At 35.8% G+C, this 17,210-nt stretch overlaps 1 protein-coding gene and 1 non-coding gene across 2 annotated transcripts; one reads left to right on the top strand and one right to left on the bottom strand.

Annotated features, from left to right (window-relative positions):
- Positions 1 to 15,336: 15,336 nt before the first annotated feature.
- Positions 15,337 to 15,443, bottom strand: LOC121210178 (small nucleolar RNA R71). Its single transcript, XR_005905306.1, has one exon. It is a non-coding gene; the product is annotated as a small nucleolar RNA R71 (small nucleolar RNA).
- A 996-nt stretch (positions 15,444 to 16,439) lies between these two features.
- On the top strand, positions 16,440 to 16,970 carry LOC121210006 (uncharacterized). The gene has a single exon (XM_041082066.1). The coding sequence runs from the start codon at positions 16,440 to 16,442 to the stop codon at positions 16,968 to 16,970; it is 531 nt and encodes a 176-aa protein (XP_040938000.1).
- The last annotated feature ends 240 nt before the right edge of the window (positions 16,971 to 17,210 follow it).

Raw genomic sequence — 17,210 nt, 5'->3', positions numbered from 1 at the left:
TATTCGGAACACATTCGGCCCATTTTGCAACCAATTCATCATCGACTTTCTGAGCTTCACGAATTTGATGAATCAATAATGGTTTGGCGTTTAATTTAGCTACTAACACATTGTCGGGTAGAACAGACAAGTGTGCATTCATCGCTCATAAAGCAAACAGTGATTTCCGGCTTAAGGCATCCGTAACCACATTAGCCTTTCCCGGGTGATAATCAATGACAAGCTCATAATCTTTCAACAACTCAAGCCAACGCCTTTGTCGCAGATTCAAGTCTCGTTGAGTCATCAAATATTTGAGACTTTTGTGATCCGAATATACATGGCACTTCTCACCAAATAAATAATGTCGCCATATTTTCAAGGCGAACACGATGGCAGCTAGTTTGAGATCATGGGTCTGATAATTTTTCTCGTGTGGCTTCAATTGTCTCGACGCATAGGCCACAACTCGACCTTCTTGCATCAATACGCAACCCAACCCAACTAGGGAGGCATCACTATAAATGACAAACTCTTTGCCTGATTCGGGCTGCACTAGAATTGGAGCTTCAGTCAAATAAGTTTTCAATTGATCAAAACTTTTCTGACATTTTTCCGTCCATTTGAACTTAACATCTTTTTGAAGTAGCTTCGTCATTGGTGTGGCTATCATCGAGAAACCTTTTACAAACCGTCGGTAGTAACCGGCAAGTCCCAAAAAGCTCCGAACCTCAGTAATATTTCTCGGAGGCTTCCAGTTAAGTATGGCCGAAATTTTGTTCAGATCAACTCGAATACCTAATGCAGATACCACATGACCCAAGAAGCTGACCTCTCTTAACCAGAACTCACACTTACTGAACTTAGCATATAACTGCTTATCCCGTAAAATTTGCAACACTAATCCCAGGTGTTCAGCATGACCGGTTTCATTTCTCGAATAGACCAAAATATCATCGATAAACACAACTACAAACCGATCCAAATACGGTCTGAAAATTTGATTCATCAAATCCATAAATACCGCAGGGGCATTAGTGAGCCCAAACGGCATCACTAAGAATTCGTAGTGACTGTATCTCGTTCTGAAAGCAATTTTGGGTATATCCGAATTTCGAATTCGCAACTGATAATAACCCGATCTCAAGTCTATCTTTGAAAACACTGAGGCTCTCTTTAGTTGATCAAACAAATCATCAATGCGCGGCATCGGATATTTATTCTTTATTGTCACCTTATTCAGCTGACGATAGTCGATGCAAAACCTCATGGTTCCGTCTTTCTTTTTCACAAACAATACTGGTGCACCCCAAGGTGAGAAACTTGGTCGAACGAAACCTCTATCCGTCAACTCTTGCAACTGAGCTTTCAATTCCTTTAATTCCGTTGGTGCCATACGATACGGAGCTATCGAAATCGGTGTAGTCCCAGGTACAAGCTCGATGCCAAACTCTACCTCCCGAACAGGTGGTAAACCTGGTAATTCTTCGGGAAAAACATCCGGGTATTCACAAACCACTAGCACAGATTCAGGCTTCTTTTCTAACTCTTTTTCATCAAGTACATACGCAAGGTATGCTTCACACCCTTTTCTTACATATTTCTGAGCCAACATTGATGATATTACAGCTGGCAACCTATTCAAGTCAGTAGACTCAACTCGGATTATCTCGTTATTTACACACCTCAAATCGATGGTTTTTCTTTTACAATTTACAATTGCATCATGTACGGTCAACCAATCCATACCGAGGATAACATCAAACTCGTCAAACGGTAAAAGCATCAAATCGGCTGGAAAACAGGAACCTTGAATTACTAGGGGACATTTCTTGCACACTTTTTCGACAAGCACGTAACGACCCAAAGGATTTGACACCCGAATTACAAACTCAGTAGACTCAACAGGTAGAGTCTTACTGGATGCTAAGGTTTCACATATATAAGAATGAGTAGAACCAGGGTCAATCAAAGCAATCACATTAGTATCAAAGAGAGTAAAAGTACCGGTAATAACATCTGGCGAGGAAGCATCTTCGCGTGCGCGTATAGCGTAAGCTCTAGCAGGAGCACGAGCCTCAGATCTGGTTGTAGCATCTCTAGATCCTCTCTGACCACCACTAGCATTGCCCGTATTCCTAGATGGTCTACCCTGAACAGTAGTAGCACCAGGCTTCCCACTCTGATTTACGTTGTGTTCAGACAATCTCGGGCAATCTCTAATAAAGTGGTCAGCTGACCCGCACTTGTAACAGGAGCGGTCATGGAATCTACAACTCCCCGAGTGCCATTTACCACAATACTGACACTCCGTTCTGTCTCGACGGTCATTTCCAACACTGGCGATCGAAATGACTCGTGCACTCACAGGGGGTCGATCACGGTCTCGTCTAGAAAAACCTGAAGTGTCTCTAGATCGGCCCAAATCATCTCTAAACTTTTTCGATGATTGTTGAAAGGGCCTCCCCGAAGACCTCTTACGAAACTCCTTTGCTCCCATATCAGCTTTTCTTTTCTCCATACTGAGCTCCTCGGCTTTGCAAGCTCACTCGACAAGTACCACAAATTCTCGGATTTCCAAGATGCCAACATATAGCTTTATATCATCATTCAGCCCATCCTCGAAATGTTTACACATTACGGCTTCTGAGGAAATGCATTCTCGTGCGTATCGGCTAAGCCTCACAAATTTTCGTTCATAGTCAGTAACCGACATGGAACCTTGTTTAAGTTCAAGAAATTCCTTCCGTTTTTGATCCATAAATCTCTAACTGATATACTTTTTTCGAAACTCGGTTTGGAAAAACTCCCAAGTTACTTGCTCTCTGGGCACAACAGAAGTCAACGTATTCCACCAATAGTAGGCAGAATCACATAGCAAGGAGATAGTACACTTTAGGCACTCATCGGGTGTGCAAGATAGCTTATCGAGTACCCGAATAGTGTTGTCCAACCAAAATTCAGCTTGCTCGGCATCATCGCTATCCGTAGCCTTAAATTTAGTAGCCCCGTGTTTTCAGATTCTGTCAACTGGGGGCTTATTTGACCTTATTTGGTCAGTTGCCGGAAGTATTGTAGGTGCGGGGGTGGCATTAGTCGGGAATGGAGGTTGTGGAACAGCCGTATTAGTTCGAATGTATTGGTTGAACCAATCATTCATCACGCTATAAAAAGCTTGTCTAGCCTCATCATTCGGATTACTAGCAATAGGTTGAGAGTCCGCCGGCGTTGTCCCTTGTGCGGGAGCAGGCGCTACACTCTCAAGATCATCAGCTACCACTCGGTCGGGATCGGGATCCATTACTATAAATAAACACATTTTCAATTGTTAGAAATCACCACACTATCAAATAATCACATAATGGCATGTATAGCTAGACCCAAACGTATTACGGTAGTCCTAGAATCGACTAAACCGTAGCTCTGATACCAATAAAATTGTAACACCCCGTACCCGAGACCGTAGTCGGAAACGACCACGAGGTGCTAACAGACATAATTCATGTATGTTCACAGTCCATTTTAAAAAAAATTTCCAGACAGCTGGCTAACTGCGTCACTGTCACCTTAAAAATCATATCTTGAGTTCCAAACCTCGAACATCAGTTTCGTAATTGTTCCCTGAAACTAGACTCATATATCCATCCAAAAAATATTTTCTAGAATTTTTGGTCAAGCCAATTAGTACAGTTTATTAGTTAAAGTCTCCCCTATTACAGGGTTCGACTACACTGACCTTCCTGCATTGCAACTTAGATAACTCCTTATACAGGGCTTCAATACTTATGCCGTTTGTTTCTAATGAAACTAGACTCAAAAAGGAATTTATAAATATATGGAATGACTTCTAATTATCTCTGGTTAATTTATAATGAATTTCCAAAGTCAGATCAGGAGATCCAGAAATTACTCTGGCCCTGTCCCACGAAAACTTAAATACCTCTTAAAATTCGACTCATATGACCATTTCGTTTCTTCCATATGGAAGTAGATTCATCAAGGTTCGATTACATAATTTATTCACTATTTAATTCCATTCCTACTATTTTTAGTGATTTTTCAAATTCACACCACTACTGCTGTCAGCATCTGCCTTTAAGGTAGACTTTACCTATTACATAGTTTCCATGATTCAACTAACCCTTTAGCATATATAGCACAAAGTATGATCGTGATTAACCATTCCAATGGCCAATCATTGCCAAGCATATCCACACCTCTCAATAACCATATACATACAAAATGATTATAACATTATGCTCAAAAATATATATAAGCCATTTTCGCATGGCTATCCAAATTTGTACAATACCGAAAGGTACATGACCGACATCAAAAAGGGTAGTCCTATACAGGCCATTTCAAAGTTCAACCAAAAGTGTACCAAAAGGGGCTTTGATAGTGTGGACGACTTCGACTTCGACAATCCCGAGTCCGATAGCTGACGAACCAAAATCTATAAAACAGAGAATCAAAGAAACGGAGTAAGCATTTAATGCTTAGTAAGTTTTGAGCCATGAAATTAGACACAACTAAAGTATAACATTCGTATGGCTAAACGGATAATTTCATATGCACAAATTCTCAATATCATACTTACTTCACATTACTGACCCTTATATTCATACACAAAAGATCAATTTAGCCAAAGGCCGGTAGCTCATTTATCGATTGAGCGAATACTATTTGTAAGGAATCAACCAATTCAATGCATATACGAAACATACCTCATCGCTGGGATTTTACGAGCGTATTAATTGAAATTATTACAGCAAGATCGCTCATTCCCAAGCCAGGTACCTTCGGGATTTAACCGGATATAGCTACTCGCTCGAATGCCTTCGGGACATAGCCCGGATGTAGTAACTCGCACAAATGCCTTCGGGACTTAGCCCGGATATAGTAACTCGCACAAATGCCTTCGGGACTTAGCCCGGAACTAGTCACTAGCGCAAATGCCTTCGGGACTTAGCCCGGTTATCATCCGAATATTCACACACGTATCAATAAATCATGACACATTTATATCTCATTTTCATAATTAGAGTTCAAACACAAGTCACGTATTAAGCATTAACATTTTCAGCTTAAAAGCTACATACAAAGGGCATGATTTTGATTTGCTTATAACATAATCTAATCGAATCATAATCTAAGTTTCATTACTCGAAAACTTACCTCGGATGTTGTCGAACGATTTCGGCGGCTATTCGATCACTTTTTCCTTTCCCTTATCCAACTTTGGTCCTCTAAGCTCTTGCGCTAATTCAAACAAATTTAACTTATTAAAGTCTCATTATGCTAGCTTATGGCCGAATATGACAAGGAGTTTGATAGGTCATATGTCCACCTTTAGCTCAAATACAAAATGGTCATACGCATTTTTAATCACATTGAGCAATTTAATACAATTAATCTAACATTTCCTCATGTGCACCTTTATGACCGAAAACACACATCATTAACCTAATATCAATTACTAAGCACTTTAGCAATTTCTCCTTAAGCCGATTATCCAAGTCAAGATAGATTCATCATCATGCTTACCTATAACCGAACACATGCAACACTAATCCATCTATTCATTCATGCGTGCATCTTATTCAAGTATGTATATCTACACCCGAATTCATCATATAAATGACTATGAATTTACTCAAACAATCTCAATACCACACATGGTGCTCAAGCCCTTTTTCAATTTCAAAACTCGGCTAGTACAACTATATACACTAGTAAATCAAACACTAACAATTGCACTTCACCTTACTACCATTTCTCATCCAAACAACGTGAACAACAACCATATTTCTCTTCTACTTCCTACCATGGCCGAATGCATCAAAACACCATACCATTTCAATTTTGGTCATGGTTAAACAAATAACTTAATGTCTAACTCAAAAATGCTAAAAAAATTCAAAAGTCATCAGTCCACCCTCACATGTATCCTTACAAAGCTTCACTTTTAGCATGCAAATGACATCAACACCAATCCACCTTAGCCGAATATCATCTCCATGACATAACAAAGATTTGAACCATGGGCTAGGTAGAACTCAAGCTAACAACTAAAAGCATGCATGAATCTCATGGAACAACATCAACATACCTTAACCTAGATACAAGTATGGCCGAACCTCTTCCTAATCCTCTTCCAAGCCGAACATGAAGCAAGAGAGCACCTTCCTTCTTCCTTCCTCCTTAGAACTTTCGGCCAAAAAAATGTAAAAGGATGGACACTTTTTTTCTTTGTTTTCATCATTTTCCCTTCCATTATTTTATTACCATGCTCCTTATTTTATCATTCCTCCCATGAAACACCAACATAACATGTTTATGACATGTTTTGCCCATCACACTTTGTCCACCCTATTTGTCATGGCTGGCCACTACTAATTAGGGGGGAAATTGACATGCAAGTACACCCTTTTTATTACATGCACTAATAGATCCTTAGGTTTTGACCTACCACATTTCAAAAGTGTCACACATAAGTCCTATTGACTAAATTCACATGCAATTTACTAAATCGAAGCTTAAAACTTTCACACATTCATATTCACATATTTTAGACAATAAATATCATATTCAAATAATTTGGTGACTCGGTTTAGCGGTCCCGAAATCGCTTTCCGACTAGGGTCACTTTAAGGCTGTCACATGTGTCGTTGCTCGTGCCCAAAAACCTGAACATTTTATTTTTGACGTCATCCACACGGCCAAGGAACACGCCCATGTTCTAGGTCGTGTCCTCCACACGGTTGAGACACACAGTCGTGTCTCTGCCTGTGTGTTTACTACCATGCAAACTGACATAAGATTTTAAAAGCCGGGGACACATGGCCAACAACATGCCCATTGGGCTGACTGTTGTCACACACGGCTTAGACACATGCCCCTGTGTCTACCTGTGTGGACCTTTTTAGGGCTATTTTCCAAGCATTTGTTAACCCTATATCATCCATACACACTTAAAGACTTCAATGGTATTTACTATGACCTAATTATACTATTAAACAAACTTGGCATAACTCATTCATGTTAACCTCATCTCATCAGTTTAGTACATGCTAGATTGTCCTTTTCGAATTAGGGATTAACATAGCACATTTTACATTTTACACTTAGGCAATATTATAACTATATACCATTATATGCTATGTCCACCCTCAAATTATTAGGTCTCATTTCAAGCATTCATTCATGATAAACCTCGTCACCATATCTTATGAATAATTTAAACATAAACATGCATCATTAGTAGGTTTACAACCTACATCAATATGAGCTACATCTCATGGCTATAAACAAAAGAATAAGTATACCATTTAAACCCTTACATTGGCTAGCCAAATGACACATATAACAAACTTACTCGTTACTTAGCATACAACCATATTTAGGCAATAATTCCAACAAGCTTGAAATAGTTTCCCTATCACATGCACTCAATCATCAAGTTAGTCTCATAACAAGACATCATGTCATTAGTCTTAGATGAGCTCATAAATTCAGTATTTGCATTCTTTATTTCTCATGTTAATCCCGTTGAATTTCTCAAAAATCTCAATGGATAGCCCAATAACTGTCAAGTGAAACAAGTGATCATCTCAAGAATGCACTCCCGCGAACCTTACTTCTTACGGCGAGATTACCAGTCTAGGTTAAATCCCCCGTAGTAATAACTCATAGAGCAATATCGGGATTACCAGTCCAGACTAAATCCCTTTTTAAGACAATTGCTCTCATAAGCTTGGACCTGAATTGCCAGTCTAAGCTAAATTCAGTTCTCAATCGGATTACCCGTCCGAGCTGAATCTTTATTGCACCCATATTCTTCGAGAGGCTCAATCACTCAAGAAACACTCGTCCGGGCTAGATCCTTTCTATTTTTAGATTATCGGATTACCTGTCTAGGCTAAATCCTTTTGTGCAACACATGCAGTATCTCATGTCATGTAAGCCATAATTTAACCATCGGATTTCCCTTTCTATTTCAACCGGGACATTTATCATCCTTTTTAATTACACCACCACATTTCATGGATTTTTATGCAATGAATATCTAAATTTTCGTACATTAAAAAACATACATATTTAAGTACATTAAGAGTTTACTTCGGGTTATACGAACTTACTTGGTAGTCGTTTCGGATTCCTGTCTCGGTTATTCCAAAACCTTTCGTTTTTCATGGTCGACCTCCAGAATTTGTTCCTTGGGGTCTATATCAGTAAACATATATTATTAATACCTTATATTATTCATTTTCGACTTAAGACTCACCCCGGGCAAAATGAACAATTTGCCCCTAACCTTTCACACTTTTACAATTTAGTCCTAAAGCTCGTAGCAATGCATGAAATTTCTAAATTACCCAAGCCTAACCAAATAATTTTCTTTCCTATAGCAGCCCACATTTTCTTTCATTCCACATTTTTCTACCCATTTTCAGAACTTCTACAAAATGGTACCTTAAGTCATTTACATGAAAAACTACTTAGTAAAAGTTGTTTACTATCCTTTAAACTCTCATATTCCTCCACAAGTCATCAAAACAAAAACATCTCATGCATGGGTAAATTTTTGAACATAAACCCTAGCTTGAAATATGGGTAGAAATAAAAAGAACATGTTACGAGAATCTCAAAAATACGAATAATGTTAAAAACGGGGCTAATAAGCACTTACTATTGAGCTTGAAATGTTGGAAAACCCTAGCTATGGAGACTCCTTCAATTTCGACAGCATGGAGAAGTAGATGAGTGAATTTTTGCTTGATTTTCCCTTTTTATTTCATTAATTAACCAAATGACCAAAATGCCATTCCTTACTAATCTTTCCAAATTTTCCATTCGTGCCTATTTTTGTCCAAAAACTTAGAAATTGGGCAAATTACTCTTTAAGGTCCTCTAATTAACATTCCAAAGCAGTTTCATACAAATTGCTTCTAGAACCCAAGTTTTGCAACTTATTCAATTTGGTCCTTAATTTCCAATTAGACACCTTACACATAGAATTTCTTCTTGAAACTTTAAGACATGCATATTTTCATATCCTACACCTCATAATGATCATGAAATAATTATTTTAACGTCAGATTTATGGTCTCGAAACCACTATTTTGACTAGGCCCTATTTCGGAATGTTACTCAACATGGTTATACTTTTCGCGTATAACTTAAATTGTAACTCTCACCGTTGAGCCATTTGTAATACTATCGAATATTCACTAAGCCTCAAACATAGGGTATAATGCTGATGCCATGTCCCAGACATGGTCTTAAACTGACTATCAAAATCGAGGCTGATGCCATATCCCAAACATGGTCTTACACTAGCTCTCACATATCCGTGTCGATGCCATGTCCCAAACATTGTCTTACACTGACACCTTTTGTAGCCGATGCATGTCCCAGACATGTCTTACACTGGCTTACATCTCGAGGGCGATGCATGTCCCAGACATGTCTTACACTGGCTCTCATCTCAATACCGATGCCATGTCCCAGGCATGGTCTTACATTGGCCTCATAATGTGGCCAATGCATGTCCCAGACATGTCTTGCATTAGCACACAAATAACTCGAATTTCATGGCATGAATATCTGATTTATTTCCTAAGGTTCAAACGGGAGTTCTACTATCTCAATATTCATCATACAGAATCATTTCCACAGACAAGCAATTTTTGTTATATCAATTCAAACACATATAATAACAATGTAGTTGTATTATTTACATACAACTTACCTCGAATTACAAAATGTAGACGACTAGCTTGGTTTAGTCCACTTGTTTTGATCTTCCTCGGTCTAGGCTCGAATTTTTTAATTCTTGACCTATAATGATAAAAATTCACAAATTTAATCATTTTATTAATCTAGGTACTCAATAATTTAAAAATTAGGCAAAATGACCATTTTACCCCTAGGTCCGAAAATCAATTTTTATCGAATCTCTTCATATCCTAAGCCTAGCTGACCCCTTTTTACTGTCATAACAACCAAAAATTTCCATTATTTCTCACATTTATCATCTAATTTTCAACTTATGCAAAATGGTCCCTAGTTAGGGTTTCCATGAAAACTGCTTCACAAAAGTTGTTTATTACACACCCATAACTCATAGTATTCCATAAAATTTTAGAAAACACCATGAAAGCTCTCATGGTAGAACCCTAGACTTTCAACCATTTTGCAAAATAGTCCCCTTATTAGAATGCTCATGTTACAAGGGGTCCAAAAATACAAAAATCATCAAGAATAACCTTTTAAATGACTTACTAGCAAGAGATATTAATGAATGATATTTTGAACTCTCTAGCCCTCTTTTTGATGCTAAAAATCGGTGAAGAAGAAAAAATAAAAAGATGAAGCCTTTTTTGTTTTATTTCAATATTATTACTAGTCAAAATAGGTTACCAAAATCTCACCTAATTTTGACTTTCTTGTATCATGGATGGCCAAGCACTATTATAGGGTCTATTTTCCCTTTAAAGACCCCTAATTATGATGCATGGTATTTTAACACCCTTAGCTATCAAATTAAGACTTTTGCACTTTATGCGATTTAACCCTTTTTTCACAATTAGGCTCCCAAATGCTAAAATTTCTTCACCAAATTTTTCATGCACTAATTAAACATGCTATAATCCAAAATAATAATAAAATACTTTCTCTGACTTTGGATTGGAGGTCTTAAAACCACTGTTTCGACTGGGCCCAAAATCTGGCTGTTATAACTTGGGTTTTAATTTGTTAAACTGTTAAATGTTTTATATTATGCCATTGATGAGTTTGAAGTGTTTTTGAATTTTAATGGTAGATTATTAAGCTTAATTTTTAAATAGGACTATTTTGTAAAGTAGCTTTTAGTAATTTTAATGTTTAGGGACCAAGTTGTTAAAATAGTAAAATTACATGAAATTCTTGTGAAAATTAATAAATGTGGGCCGAATAGGGACTATATAGAAATCAGCTAGATTGGGTTTTGCTTAAATGTGATTAATTCATAAGTTTTGGGTTTAGGGACTAAATTATATAAAGAGTAAAATGTTAGGGGTAATTTTATAAATTTATATTAAAAAGGGTTATAAGCTTAATTTTAATTATTTGATATGTTTAATTGGATTGGTCGAATGAAAAATATTATTTAGATCAAGAAACAAATCAATCAGACTTGAATCGTGAAAAAACTAAATTAATGGATTAGTCAACGCAGTTGTATTCACAACTGTTTTTGTCTAGGTAAGTTCATATATTGATTAAGTTGTTAATTGCTATTTTGGATAAATTTTTTTATTAACATTTGTGATATGTATAGCTTAAATTGATTGATAAATATAAATTGATGGTTTGGATTAAATTAAAATGTTAGTTAAAATGAATATTATGATTGAAAATGAGAAAATTGCATGGTATAGTAATGGTGATGAACTATTATGTAAATGATTACATGATTTGGATAATATATGGTCCGTTTGAACCTTATGAGTGCTTAGGATACAAATGACATGTCATTAGGAGTTATTACAGTCTCGAGTGTTGGTCTTTGATGTCCTATCGATGGCTGAGGTCCTGCATTTGTTGTGAATTCTCCATAGCTTGTGTGAGCAACATTGTGTAGCCTAACATCCCGACCAATATCTTGTGTGAGTAGGCCCATTTCACAATTCGTGTGAGCATTTACAATTACAGCTCGTGTGAGCATTTTCCTGTGTATCCATTGTTATATCACTGTGGTTCATCGGGTAATAAATGATATACAAATGAGTTATATGAAATGAATATATGTAAATTGACTTATGAAAGGGATATTTATGAAATGGCTACATGATATGAAGCATTGAATGGAATGTGTCACATATTATAGACATGAGATGGATGATTAAATTGTAATTGTTATTTATGAACATTATATGATATGATATGATATGGTTTCAAGTTCTTATATATGTGAACTCACTAACTTGTGAGATTTGTTATGTGTATAGGAATTGAATGAACTCATGAGCTTATTAATGAAATTATGCATGAATTGTATAAATTGAGCCAATTTCATAAATTTATGTTTATGACTTATGCGAGCTTACTAAGCACTAGTTTCTTACGTTAGTTGCTTTATTTTCCTGTAGATCATCAAAAATGTTGATCAATTGGAAGTTCAAGTCAGAGCACACATTATTTTCTCTTCAACTCAGTAGAAGTTTGGTCATTTTTATGTTGGGTTATAAATGACATGTACTAGGAGCTTTTAAGTTCTTTTGATATAAGGATGTTGTTTAAATTTTGATTAAGCATACTTGTGTATATATCTTTGATTTTGGCTTGAATATGTCCATATATATATATGTATTTGGTTATTTGGCTTATGCTTCTTGAAAGTGGTTGAGATATGGTAGAACTGAATGTGAATTGAATAGACGAATTGGTATGTTTGACATGTGTATAAGGTAAGGACTTGTAATCTTTGAATGTGAATTAGTTTGGTGTATGAAATGCAGTGCCAATGAGGGCATATTGGTTAGGCACTTAGGTTGAATGTTCTGGTATGTTTTAAGCTTTGTTTAAATGTGTTTTGAAGGAATCAATGGTTGATTTTGGTTTGGCTTGGCACTTAAGGAATAGGTAATGTTTTGGCTTGTTTTATAAGTCATTTTAGGTGCATGATTTTGTTGATGTATGTTTATGTGTAAAGGTTTGCATATGATCAACTTATCAATAAAAGAGTTTGTGAGCATGATTTTGTTGATGTATGTGTATGTGCAAAAGTTGATTCTACTTAAGGATTCTATTTAAGCCTATTGCAAGATTGTCTTATCTAAATTTTTGCTTTATATTACTCGGGACGAGCAATGAAATTAAGTTTAGGAGTGTATAAACTTTAATTTATATAGGATTTTTAGTAGTTTATGACACTTTTTTTACTTAAAAATAATATTAATCCCGAGTGTTTGATTACTAATTGGGAAAATTTTATTTATATTTCAATAATGAGCATGATTTAATGAAGATTGTGATTTTATGCTATTCTGCATTAAAATTTTAGATAACTTAATTATTTTATGCTACATATTGATCTTGACATTATTTTTAATACAGTTGGACTAAGGAAATTATGCATGGTTTATTTTTAAATTAAAGCTGCATGGACATGCCCATTTCACTCTACATGGATGACAAACACATGAAAAATCAGTTAAAAGAGTTGATTTGATCCAATTAAAGAAGGGTCAATTGACGGACAAGTCTGGTAAACAATTGGGTCACCAAACCGTCCAAACAAGAGACAATAAGCTCAATTTGGCGAAGGCATTTGGACTGCTCAAAAATTCACTTTTGGGAGATTTACTGAAGGTCCTTACACTTGCAAATAAATCAAAAAATAGTACACCAACTTTGCCTGAGAAATCGTCTACCCATTACTTGATTCAAACATGATATTATGCATGAATCAAGCAACCAAACGACTCCCTTCTCCACAATTTACGGTTGGCCATGGGAAAGAGAAACTTAAGGGATTTGTCATGTTATTTTTAGTAAACACACCTACCATCCTTCTCTATAAATACCCATCTCTATTCTTCATTTCAATCATCCCTCAATTACCTTATTCCAGATCATTTTTCATTTCATTCTTTTGTTTGTTTCCTTTCTTCCCATACATAAGCATTCATAATCCCCTTCTTCCTTAACCAGCAAAACCTTGAGAAGATATTCTCTTGGTCGGCCACCTTGAGAAGTAACTTGCAAAGGGGCAACACAATGATTGGAGGAAACCACTTTGATCAAATTCTGTAAAATTGTCGAAACAATCAAGGTTTATCCTTATCCTTGTTTACTTTTAATCATGTTTGCAATGTGTTTTGTTATCTTGCCATCAGCAATGGTAGCTTAAATTTGTTTAGCTAGAATGGTTGCATTAAAGTTCATTTAAATTGTGTTTATGATGTTCTGTGCCTTAATCGTTCATGTTTTCAATTAAACTCAAGTATGTATTTCATTCATACGTGATTGAATGCATTAGAATTAGTTGAATGATCCTAACCAGACAACGACTAATGGACACATTAATTGAAAAGTCCATGCTTAATTTAAATCCTAACCTGACTAAATTGAAGGTTCATAATAACTCGTATTATTTTGCATAGTTTTTAGGTTTATGTGATTAAATTATTTCACATGAATTCTAAGAAACCCTTAGTTGAATATGATTAGTAAAATACATGTTTTTCTATGTAAAAGATTCCTAAAGGACTTAATTTTGCTTTCAAACTCATGAAAGATTGAGTTGCCTTGGATTATTTTTCTGGAACATTGTAAGCATGATAAAAATGAACTAAGTTGAATAATGTGACTATTCTAGCATTTGCATGTTATTCTTGTTAAAATTTGTGATTTTTCTGCTAAACCCATCTCATTCATTCTATTGCATACATTGCATTTAGGTTAAATTGCATTAGGGATCATCTTGCATCTAGTTAATTATTCTTTACACTCATCACTCAAAATATTGTGGTTTTATCACCAATTTGTGAACTTTAATTTTACAATTAATTGATTAACATACACAGTCCTTTTCGAGACGATAACTCTTTTACTTACTTATTATTTGGAACGACTGTGTACACTTGCACAAACCATGCATTACAAGTTTTTGGCACCATTGTCGAGAACTGTTGCCTTAATCATTTTTTTGAAATTATTCTTTACAAATTGGTTTTATTTTATTTTTATTTTAACTTCTAAATTTACTTATTAATTCTTTTTTATTCTTTATTTTTTGATTTATTTTTTAGGTGTTTATGAGCATAGATTAGATCATCGATTTATTACTTATAGACCTGAAATCAAGCAGACATTTAGATGAAGAAGATACAAAAGATTAGCCCAAAGACAAGCCGAAATAAACTTTGGAAATCAAAATGGTGTTCAAGGAAATGGAACTGCTAATTTTTACAATCCAATCCTTATTACTGATGAGAGGGATCGTGCTATAAGATAGTATGCTGTGCCCCTTTTTAATGAGTTAAATTTGAGAATTAGGAGACCAAAGAATGAGACACCACAATTTGAATTGAAGTCTATAATTTTAATATGCTTTAGACCATGAGCCAATTTAGTGGGATGCCCACAGAAGATCCACATCTTTACCTTCGATTATTCATGGAGGTGAGCGATTCATTTAAGATAGCCGGTGTAACTGAAGATGCATTGAGATTGAAGTTGTTTCCATACTCGTTACGATATTGATCATGAGAATGGATTAATTCATTGCCACCACATTCAATATCAACTTGGAAAGAATTGGCTGGACACTTTCTGATAAAATATTTCCCATCTAGAAAAAATGCTAAGTTGCGGAATGAGATCACCACTTTTCAACAATTGGATTACGAGTCCCTATACAAGGCGTGAGAAAGATTTAAGGAGTTAGTACATAGATGGCCTCACCATGGGATTCCATATTGCATCTAGCTAGAGAAATTTTATAATGGTCTCAACGTACACACAAGGTTGGTGGTAGATATTTTGCGAATGGTGCTGTTTACTACTATTTCTTTAATGTTGAAACAGTTTACTACTAGCGGTTTTAATCCTATTACTTCCAACCATATAGTCAATTTGAGGTTATTTCTTGCATATATTTTAGGGACGGCCATTCTTTCAAGAATTGTCCATCAAATCCCAAGTTAGTTTATTACGTAGGGAATCAACACCAGAATAGAAGTGGACAAGGACCACAATCCAAATTCTATAACCCTTCATGGAGAAACCATCCAAACTTTTGTTGGAGTAACCAAGGAAATGGACTGAACAACTCCTACATGCAACATAGACTAAATCAATTCCAATGGTTTAATCAAAAAGCTCCAAAACCACCACTAGCTGAGTCATCTAATAGTTTGGAGAACTTGTTGAAGACGTACATGGAGAAGAATGATGCTTTAGTCCAAAGCTAAGTAGCAACACTAAAAAAATTTGGAGAACCAAATGGGTCAATTAGCTACAGAACTTCGTAATAGACCACAAGAAGCCTTGTCGAGTGATACAGAAAATTTAAGATAAGGAACATTGCAAGGTAGTTGCTTTACGAAATGGTAAGACTTTGAAACCCAAGAAGCAATTGTTGAAGATGAGCCTATTGAGAAGGAGGAAAGTCAACTAACAGTTGAATTTCCTACACCAGAAGAGCCAAAACCTATAAAGTTTGATGAGGTAAAATCTAAACTAGTAAATTTGGATAAGTTAACATCTTTTTTAAATGTAGATTTATCTCCTTAAAAAAGTTATCCAGGCCAACCCAAAGTTCTAACACCTCCATATCCTCAAAAATTTCAACTGAACAAGCAGAAATAGAAGGTACAATTCAATAATTTTTTGGATGTTCTAGAGAAACTTCACATCAATATCCCGTTGGTGGAGGTTTTAAAAAAATTCCCAATTATGTCAAGTTCATGAAGGACATCTTGTCTAAGAATAAGAGGCTTAGTGAGTATGAAACGGTAGCACTAACGAAGGAGTGTAGTGTATTCTTACAGAATAAGCTACCTCCAAAACTGAAGGACCCCAGAAGCTTTACTATACCCTGTAATATTGGAGAACCTTACTATGGTAAAGCTTTATGGAACTTAGGAGCAAGCATCAACTTGAAGCCCAAATCTATTTTCAAGCTGTTGGGAATAAGTGAAGTAAGACCTATGACTATGACACTTCAACTGACGGATCGATCTTTAGCATACTTAGAAGGAAAGATTGAGGATGTTTTGGTAAGGGTAGATGAGTTTATTTTTCCTGCTGATTTCGTTGTCTTAGATTTTGAAGAAGATAAGGAATTGTCGATCATCCTGGGGAGACCTTTCCTAGCTACGAGAAGAACGTTAATAGACGTGCAAAAAGGGGAACTCACCATGAGAGTTCAAGATGATCAAGTAACATTTAATGTTCTTAGAGCAATGAAGTTTCTCGATTCGAGAAGGAATGTTTAGTGATAGAAGAGTTATAAACCTTAGTTTCTATAGAATGGGAGAATAATTTTGTGAAGGACCCATTGTAGAACACTTTAGGGTCTGAGCCATTGGAAAATGAAGAAAGTAATGAATGGCTTTGATGGAAGCCAATCTAAGGAATTATGTTCAACTAACTCAGCTTAAACCATTAAATTTGGAAGCTTGGGAATACATGCAATCGAAATTGTCAATCAAGGACCACTCAAACTTGGACTTAAG

The sequence above is a fragment of the Gossypium hirsutum genome, chromosome A11, assembly GCF_007990345.1.
Source record: "Gossypium hirsutum isolate 1008001.06 chromosome A11, Gossypium_hirsutum_v2.1, whole genome shotgun sequence".
Taxonomy (NCBI): Eukaryota; Viridiplantae; Streptophyta; class Magnoliopsida; order Malvales; family Malvaceae; genus Gossypium; species Gossypium hirsutum.
Note: the sequence above shows the minus strand (reverse complement) of the source record. Positions and strands in the feature narration are given on the sequence as shown.

What these genes read in the sequence shown, in the direction of transcription:
- LOC121210006 (XM_041082066.1), top strand. Translation starts at nt 16,440, where the DNA reads ATGAAGGACATCTTGTCTAAGAATAAGAGGCTTAGTGAGTATGAAACG.